Source organism: Brassica rapa, chromosome A08 (assembly GCF_000309985.2).
Source record: "Brassica rapa cultivar Chiifu-401-42 chromosome A08, CAAS_Brap_v3.01, whole genome shotgun sequence".
NCBI lineage: Eukaryota > Viridiplantae > Streptophyta > Magnoliopsida > Brassicales > Brassicaceae > Brassica > Brassica rapa.
In genome coordinates, this window is record NC_024802.2 from 6,989,747 (window position 1) to 7,000,098 (window position 10,352).

At 37.0% G+C, this 10,352-nt stretch overlaps 1 protein-coding gene across 1 annotated transcript; it reads right to left on the minus strand.

The window, feature by feature from the left end:
* Window positions 1-5,985: 5,985 nt before the first annotated feature.
* On the minus strand, window positions 5,986-7,298 carry LOC103833583 (50S ribosomal protein L21, chloroplastic). The gene is made up of 5 exons (XM_009109665.2): window positions 6,943-7,298; window positions 6,702-6,782; window positions 6,528-6,629; window positions 6,371-6,445; window positions 5,986-6,216 (listed from the first exon to the last, which is right to left on the minus strand). Exons 1-5 carry the CDS (start codon window positions 7,219-7,221, stop codon window positions 6,142-6,144), a joined length of 612 nt encoding a protein of 203 aa, XP_009107913.1. The 5' UTR covers window positions 7,222-7,298; the 3' UTR covers window positions 5,986-6,141.
* Window positions 7,299-10,352: the final 3,054 nt, after the last annotated feature.

Below are 10,352 nucleotides of genomic sequence, written 5' to 3' on the forward strand. Positions count from 1 at the left end.
CTACACGGACTCAAAAACAAGGTACACCGCCTCAAGCACCTTCCATGCGATGGAGATTCCAAGTTTCAGCCTATGCTCTAGATGGTGCAATGGAAAAAAATTCTTTTGGTGGGGAAGGTGGTAAAAGGAAACCATCCATTTGATCGTGGAAAAGTTAGGATCATGGAGAAGCTGTTCTCAAAGATTGGTATGAACTTTGGGGACAAAGTTCTTTTAAAGGATGGAGTATTGATAAGATCATAACAAGTCATGGCATCGTGGGATCATCTCCACTTGTATACCATGTTCTATATTAGTTTAGTGGGCAGTTATTTAGTTGACATGTTATTGTGTATTTAAGTTACGTATGTTTTGTTTAATGGGATATGAAAAGAAAATTGAAGTAACTTGTGTTTTGTTCTATTTAGTTTGTTCTTTCACAAACTCTCTTAGCTTTGAGGAGGAGCCTTAATTGGCATCAAAGCAAACTTGTGTTCTAAGGTATCAAAGGGGTTGATTAAGTTCACTCCTAACATCTTCCTCATAAAAATCTGAGAGGCAACCAATAACGGGTTCATCCTCTTAAAGTTGTTGCTTGAATCCATCACCCGCGATCTCTCTTCAATGCTAGCTTTACTCATGCGAGGCGGTGTAACCACGAAAGTATGCTTTCATACTCTGAGACCCATCTCTTCTTTCCATCTAAACGAACCAGTAAACTTATTTATTTTATGACACAAGCTCTTCATATTTTGTGCAATGTTCAGTTCATGACTCGGGAGGATTATAAAGCTGAGCCTCCGGAGGATGAGATGGTTGTGAAAGAGCTGAGATAGAGAAGAAACAGAACAGGAACTGGAGTTTGAAAAACAGAAACTGATGAAATAGAGGAAAGCAGAAAGCTTTGAAGGAGAAAGAGATGGATAATGCTACCTACAAGGACTTCAAAACTTCTATTAAGCGTTATTCCAAAGAGGCATTACATATCAATTAGAGGGAGAAACAGAAACAGAAAGTGGTAAAGTGTTTAGAGAGGGAGGCTGCTGGGACAGAGAGGAATCACATAGAAAAATAAGAAGAAGAGACCGAGAGAGAACAGAGTGTTAAGCTGCAGAGAGAGAGAGAGAGAGAGGAAGAATCTGCTAGAGTGAGAATGAGACAATAAAAGGCACCTCATCTTGATGGATCTGAGAAAGGAACTGATGCTACGCATGCAAGTTCTTTTTTCTTTGACACCCATTACTTATATTTCACTCATCAAAGATCAGGCTATTACTTTCTATGCAAAGCACATCAATCTAATTTTTATGTTGTTGGGATTCAGAACGTTGTGATGGGTATAAAACTTTAATTTTATAAAGTCTTATAAACCTCTTTATAAATTCAGGAGTCAACAGAAGTTGTTTGATTCTTTGTCCATGCTAGATGAATTCTCTGGTAATTAGCTTTGAGGCAGCCTAAACATATACACCTTACATTTATACATATATGAATTAGAAAACCTGTTTTATGTAATGTGTCTTAAAAATTTGGTGAAAATACAGTGATCAGTTTTGAAACTAGGATTGCTAGAGATAAAATAAATACCCATCTTTTATTCTAAAACAAACATCATTTACGCTAAGTATGTGATAAAAGCTTCTAAATGTTTGGTTTACAGTGTATGACTGCATGAACAGTTAATCAGTTATCATTCATTCTGAGAAGCTTGAAGAAGTTAACAAAGGTTTACAACTTTGTTACATTCAACTTGGAAGGAAAAAGATGGTTACCGCACGCCCTTAACAAATGACATGTTTTTTTGGATTCCTATTAAAGGTAAAATCGTTGTGTCCACCGATGAACAGTATTTTGTTAGAGACACAATATTAAACTTGGCCTTAGTTACCCAAAATGCAAGTTCGGAAATCATATATTAAAGTTAATGTGCTCCACTGTCCATGCACGAAAGTATGGAATTCAACCTTTAGATTTTTCTTGCAAATTATAATCAGTACAACCAGTAAAATAGTACCATTAGTATAGTTAAAAATATATATTTAAAATATACAAAATTATATTTTTTATAAATATATTTTTGAAAATATCAAAATTTAAATATGAAATCCTGCCTGTAGGGCCGACCCTAATTATAATAAAAGAGAATTTGTACTCCCTACACACAAAATCTACCTTATTTGCACTTCATACCTTACTAGTATTATCGCCTATGCTGCGCACAGGTTAATTTACTGTTTTAAATTTTTATCATTTTTATAATGTTCTGTCATAATAAATTATTATTAATATTATATGAACAGTGGTACATAATATTAGAGATTCTTGCCCTGAAACAAAACAATTGAAACTTGAAAGGATAAAACAAATGTCACTATAAAATGGATACATGTTTGCAAAACTTTTTAAAATATCAAAATATAAAATATGGTTAAAAACACTTTATTCAATCCATTAATTTTGTTCAATGATTTTATAACAACAAATAAATTAGTTTAATTTAAATACGATGAATCTAATAAATTTGATAATTTTTTTATAGTTAAAGTAATTGTTGCGTTGATATTTTATGTTAATTTACCAACTTGTTTTAAAAAACACACATCTGAAATACCCACATTACTTTATTTGATGCTTTATTAAATTTATAAGATTACATTTTAGATCTTTAGTTTGCTTTTTATGAAGCTATAATGAATTGTCTAGCAATAATTAAGTAAAGTAGATTTACCTTTCAGAAATGCAAGTTCCGTAATATCCAACAATAGTTTTAGGGTTGAAAACAATTACAGTAGTGAACGCTGAAAAATAATTGACTCAACAAAGGAAATATTAATCAATAAATCAAAGAAAAATAATAAAGACTGGAAAACATGCAAAACCTTCTTTGTGAGGAGAAAACTTGATGCTTGTCTCTTTCACAAGAATAATTTTGATTATGCTCCATCCCATATCTCCAAACCATAACCTACAGTACATGTAAATCAATAGATAGAAAAATTTTCCAAGTTATACACTGCAGTGATCTAAAATTGAAATCTCTTCAAAAAATACCATACCAGTATCTTTTTTTTTTTTTTTGTGTAAACCAGTATCATTTTTTTCCCATAATTTTACTGTATTTATCGACTGAGTATTGATTCAGGTGATGAATAAATAAAATTTGAATTGCCACAGAAGAAAGAAGAAAGAAGATAGGAAGAAACCTGTTCAATTCAAACGAACCTAATACTCAATCTCTCTCTTTTTGGCAAACGGACCTAATACTCAGTAACTCATTTTCTGCAAGAAAGAACGAACGAACTAAAAAGCTTTCATTCTGTTGCAGAGAAGATTGAAAGAGAAAAAAACAAAAGGTATATTAGTAAATCAAAATCATATATAAGAAGAAAACAGTTTGAAAATCATGGTCAACTGATTTTGAAAGTGGATGGAATATTATGAGAAAATATAGGCAATATATGCTTAAAGTTAGGGATCCAAGATTAATTTTTTCAGTTAACTGTTTTTTAATTTTTTTAAACATTTTCCACATGTCAATTTTTTATTTGTTGAGTGACTTGTGTTTTAGTATATAAGGGATTTCTCCCTAATTTTCTTCTTCCATCATTACCATTTTTCCCCCATTCTATGGTTTCCCACTTTTTTTAGTATATTGAGCTAATTTGCTCTATAATAAATATATTGTTACAAAACATTCAAATCCATAAAATTGTGGGCATCCACCTAATTGAGATAAAACAAACTTCCATTACTGCTTTAGTTAGATAATTTTCTTTTCTTTTTGAGATCCAGCTCCTATGAGATTATCGTACTTCACTGTATGGATCATTGGCTCAAATTTCTTAGGAAAATTGTTCAACAAGATAACAACATGATCCTCTTCACTCAAATCTATGTCTAAAATTGAGAGATCTGAAACCAGCTTGTTAAAGACATTCATTCTTATCATCCTCCATACTGAAGTTACAAAACTTTGGTCTGAGACAACCTGTTTGGTAGATATTTGATCTGAAATGTCGTCGTTTCAAGAGAAGATGGATCACAAAGACTTAAGACACAAGTTTACTGAAATTTTCTTTTCATATCCCATTCCATAAACAACTCGTTGCTTAAATAACAAAGTATCAACTAAATAACTTGCAACTAAACAAGTAAAGAACATGTTGAACAAGTGGGAGACTTCCTATTAATATAGGAGCCACACGTATCCATCATTGACCATGATCTTATCAATACTTCACCCTCTAAAAGAACTTTGTCCCCAAAGTTCATACCAATCTTTGAGAACAGCTTCTCCATGATCCTAACTTTTCCACGATCAAATGGATGGTTTCCTTTACCACCTTCCCCACCAAAAGAATTTTTTTCCATTGCACCATCTAGAGCATAGGCTGAAACTTGGAATCTCCATCGCATGGAAGGTGCTTGAGGCAGTGTACCTTGTTTTTGAGTCCGTGTAGAGCCAAGACCATCTCTGTACGTTATTGGGCTAATATTTCTTGGTTTGCCAACATGTGAAGTTTGACATTTGCGGAACGGAACCGTTCGAGGTCGTCCACGTTTTAGCGTTGAGCTCGCCGATTGCATAACTGATACACATCTTTGAGAAGGTTGTTGAACGTTACCATCACTAGCTTTTTCTTCAGTAGATCTCATATCTTTCACCACCTCCACCATATGATTAACGGTCTTCTCGAGACGCTTGACACTATCCGCTATACAAACTTTCATCTTTTGGAGCTCTTCACGTATCTCATCATGCATTTTGTTGAGGAGATTGATCTTGAATTCTTCAATGCCCTCTCGTGTGCTTCCCATTTCTTATATAACAAGACCTTTTTTTTTTTTTGGATAAAAAAGTTTTGATACCACAAATTGTGGTCCAAATCAAAACAATGATAGGAGTTTCTGATACCACAAAGTGGTCCGGATCAAAAACGAAAATGTGCTTTGATGCCAGTGAAGGCCCCTCTTCAAAGCTAAGAGAATTTGCTCTGATACCAAAGATGGATCACAAAGACTTAAGACACAAGTTTACTGAAATTTTCTTTTCATATCCCATTCCATAAACAACTCGTTGCTTAAATAACAAAGTATCAACTAAATAACTTCCAACTAAACAAGTAAAGAACATGTTGAACAAGTGGGAGACTTCCCATTAATATAGGAGCCACACGTATCCATCATTGACCATGATCTTATCACATTCTTCATCTCATAAGCGGTGTGTGACTTGATAACCATACACTGGATTTGCTAGACTCACACTAAGGATATTTTAACCTTTCTAGCACTGTCAAGCCTCTTCAGATCAACAACAGCGCTTATATTGAAACTCTTTCTAATTGAATATTTTTTCCTTTTGGACCAACAAATTCTTCTAGTTGAAATACATAATCAAGTCCTGAAATTTCCAATTGATACAACACTATGTTCTCATATTGCGAAGTCCCATTCTCCATAAAACTTATCGTCCGGATTTTCCTTAGTAAGTTTCATGTTTAATCTGATCATAATCATAAAAAGAATATCAACATAATCCAATATGGAACAACCACACAAAAATGTTAACCACAAAGCCACAAATCTCATATACCTCACACAATAAGATTTTGTCCTTCAGATTTTCTTCAAGTACTTTGTGTTGTCTTTTGTTGTAAGATTTTGTCCTTTAGGTTTAGGAGAAGAATTCCAAATTCTTCCCAGTTTGAGTTTGTACCCCATTGTGGTTCACCAGTTCCTTAGATCCAGTCTTGATTACCATTGCTTCATGAGTGATTGTAACACAGAAGATATTTTGATGGTGACGTTAGGGTATAAGATAGCCCTTTATCAAGCTTAGAGAGGACCATTCTTTAGGTTAGGAACTCTATTTCCGCTCTTACGGAATATTCTTCTATGATCTGAGGACACGCTGTAATGACTGTATCAAGTATCAACTCACAACTCTATGATATATTCAATACGTCTAGACGGATAGATGGAGACTTGAAATATGGGATAAGAAATGGCAAAAGTGAGTATATATTAATAAACTGCATCTTAACATACTCAACAGAAATGAAATGGTCTGGTCTTTCAGAAGTACATAGAAAAGATCAGAAAATTGAACATTCAAGAAGCATATTTTTTTTTCCAAAGATCCTATACTTCTCTAGACATTTAAACAGCAACGTTGGGTGACGCTGGATACTCTTCGTACCCTGTGATTCCTGTAATCCTAATCCTCGTATTTGGCTGCATTACCAAGACAAAAATCACAATGCAATTGTTATTATTTACAGTTCTATGTGTACCAAATCATACGAACTAACTGATACTAGTATGTGCGGATTAAATTATATCTAGCTAAAGGAAAAGATGACTTTGAACAACAGAGAGCAGTGAATACCTGTCGGTGACCGATATTTCTGCGGTATTTCTTCTTGGGCTTATACTTGAAGACGACTACTTTATCATTCAGACCCTGCAGCAACACAAAGACATTGCAAGTTGGCGGTCGAAAAGACACCACTTAAACTCAAGAAAGACTTGGGTATTGATTTTACTTGATTTTCCACTACTGCATGCACAGTAGCATTGGTAACAACCGGTTTGCCGATGTAAGTATGTGTCTTTGTGCCGACAAGCAACACTTTGTTCAAAACAATCTGCACAAGAGAGATGCAAAAGTTTCAGACCGCAAACGACACTGTTAACATAGACAAAATGTGTTCCTATACCTGATCATCAACATTAGCATCTTTGAGCCGCTGAGTGTAGAGATATCTCCCTGGGAAAACAATGTATTGGCGTCCACCAACCTGTTGAATCAATGAGAGAATGTAAATTTCATTACACAAAAGGCTTTTAAAACACCACTTTAGTAGATAAGCTCTCACTAAAACACAAACCTAACTCACAGAGTCTCCTGAATAAGTCTAAATCAAACAAAAAATAGGAATTGATAATTCAGTAGCTAACCATAACAACGGCGAAGATCTCTTCTCGTTTAGGCTTATCCTCGGAGACCACCACAGCTTCAATATCGGTAGTCTCCGGTTCAGCCACGACGGCTGATTCGGCGAATTTCGGAGCGGCGGGGAACGCGGGTCGAGACGTAGACGCAGCGGAAGTAGAAAGAAACCCAATTGTAGGTCTAGCCAGACTCAACGAAGGCTTAGAGAGGGAGCGCGGTGGAGCGACACTGCAATGAGCAGAGAAAGCAGAGCACAGAGAAAGCGTCGCTGAGGGAGAAGCCATGTTGTTTTTCGCCGATAGCTCTAAAGCTCAGAGGAGAGTCCGAACTAAGAAGAAGCTCGAGAGAGAATAAATCGGCAGTGTTATCCTATCCATTTACTATTAAATTACCAGTCTAACCCTTTTACGTCAAATTACCAGTGCAACCTTATCTTCAAATTCGCATCATGTAGGAAATAAACCGCAATCAAATTAGACCAGAACCGAACCGATATTGAAAATCTGGAAAACCAAAACCCGATCTGATATAGTTTTTTTTTTTTTATTCTGGCTGGCTGTAGCAGAGCAGAACCGAGCAAACAAGAATTCATTATCTTGAGATGGCTCTGATACCATGATAACATTTATGAACTAAGAAAGATTCTAACTTTATTGAAATGAAAGATAGCTCATTGAGCTTTATTGTGAAACTAGAAAAAAAAAAGCTTTAGTTTTGTCACCAAGAACACAAGAAATTAAATAGATATTTCATTAAGTAAAGGAGAGGCTGCTACAATGGCAACAAAGGTTACATTCATCAAAGCACATAACAATATATATATGAATCTAGAAACCCTAGTTACATGGGTTACAAAAGCTTCTAATGGATCACAAACTTATGTTTTAGTTTGGAGGAGATAGAGGAGGAGATAGACGACATCTGAACCTCGGTGATATATGAAGAGAAAAGGGTCTGGAAAGCTGCATTGAAACCCGAAGTCTAGAAGGAAATTACTGAACTTATCAAACCACGCCCGCGGAGCCTGCTTCAGACCATACAGTGCCTTTTTGAGTCTCCAGACATAGTCAGGCTTCTTCGGATCTTCAAAGCATGGGGGCTGTTTCATAAACACTTTATCTTTTAAATCCCCGTGAAAAAAAGCATTATGTACATCAAGTTGTTTCAACGGCCACTTCTTAGTAACAGCAACATGTAACACTGTTCTGATAGTCGCAGAACACACAACTTGGCTAAAGGTCTCAATGTAGTTGTTTGCCCTCTTCTTGTTCATTACCTTTTGCAACAAGTCGCGACTTTAGCTTCATCACAGTGCCATCAGTGTTTCTTTTGACCTTATGAACCCACCGACAACCTAGAGGATCCTGATCATCCTCAGGAGGAACTAGCTCAAAAGTCTCAGTTTCTTCCATATTCTCTATCTCAGTTCCCATAGCCTTGTTCCAACCAGTATGATTCAGAGCCTCCTTCAACGATTTTGGTTCTGTAAATTCTTCCTTGACTGTGATCAAGGCATAGCGAGGATTTGGTTTAACTATACCTGATCTGGCTCGAGTTGTCATAGGATGAATAGGTTCTTGGACATTTGGGGCTGCTGGCTCTTGAGGGAGGGGTTGAGGAGAAGGCGGATTGTTGTTTTCATTAAGTGGAACAACAGGTGTGATGACTTCAATCGGAGGAACTGGTGGAGGAGTTGGCACAAGAACTCTGGCAGGTAATAACTCATCTTGCTGCTGTGTAGACACAGACTCAGACTGATTCGCGGAAGGCTGTATGTAAGCAGCTCTCCAAGCAGTTAACAAGGAAGAATCAGTGTCTTGGTGAAAGCTTCGGTACAGATCTTCAAAGGGAAATGATGATTCATCAAATAAAACATGACGACTGATAAAGACACGGCCAGTGGGAGGATAGTAACACCTATACCCTTTGTATTTTTCATTGTATCCGAGGAACACACACGCCAAAGACTTGGGATCCAGCTTGTTGTTCATGTAAGGACACAGGGATGGAAAACATTTGCAGCCGAACGCACGCAATGCAGTATACACTGGAGCTGACCCATATAACATTTGATAAGGACTCTTGTGATCAGGAAGAGAGGACGCATGCAACAAGTTAATGAGGAAGACTGCAGTAAAGAAGGCTTCAACCCAAAACTGTTGAGGAACTCGAACATGAAACATCATCGTGAGGCCAAGTTCTGTCAAGTGCTTATGTTTCCTCTCAGCCATGCCGTTTTGCTGCGGAGTGTGAGGACAAGAGATTCTTTGTTGAATACCAGCTTGAGTCAGAAGAGATAAGAACTGTTTGCTGAGAAACTCACCCCCACCATCACACTGAGACTGTTGAATTTTACTCTGAAATTGATTTTCTACGAGTAGTTTGAAACGCTCAAAAACAGAGTAAAAACCAGATTTCTGCTTCAAAGGATAAAACCATGAAAACCTTGTGTGATGATCAATGAAGATAACATAGAACTTAAACCCTTGATTAGAAACCACAGTGCTTGGACCCCATAAATCACAATGTATGCGCTCCAAAGGGCGTGAGGAAACAAAGTCTGACTCAACAAAGGGAAGTTTACAGCTTTTACCAAAATGGCATGAATCACAAACAGTCTTGGAACTAGCCTTATTGAAAATGATTGCCTTATTTCTAGATAGAAGTAGAAGAATATCCGAATTCGCATGACCAAGCCTCTGGTGCCAGACCTTCTCACATGCTGCTTGCTGACGTGTAAAGTAGTAGGCCTGAAACTGGATATTCTTCAAGACGTAAAGATCTTTATGCATGCGACCTTGAGTTATCAACTGCTTTGTCACCTTGTCCTTAACCATAACAGATTGATCATCAAATGTTATTTCACACGGAAAATCTGAGGTAAGCTTAGATACAGAAAGTAAGGACTTAGTTATAGCTGGACAGACAAGCACATCAGCTAACGGTAATATACCTTGTGATGTGTGCAGTGGAACAGACCCTATGTGAGTGATGGGAAGATAGTCACTGTTGCCAACTATAACCTGGTCGTTGCCAAGATAATTAAGGCTGAGAAGACTGCAACTGTGAACCATCATTAGTGATGTGAGCTGAAGCGGCGGAGTCTGGATACAACTCCTGACCATTGAACTGACTGTGATCAGAGAGCTACATCGTTGTTAACGCAGTGTGAAGGTTCTCAGGGGTCTGAAACTGCTGATCGAAACGATTGTAGCACCTATCTGCCGTGTGACCGAAGCTACCAAAAATCTGACAAGTGATCCTTGGTCTACAGCTGTTCCCAGAGAACTGTTGATGAAACCCTCTTCCTCTGGTAGAATAGGAGCCTGATCCACGACCTCGGGATCCTCTGCTACTGCATGAGCCACCACGGCCTCTGCTAGAGTAACCTCTGCCTGTGTGAAAGGCCAGATGA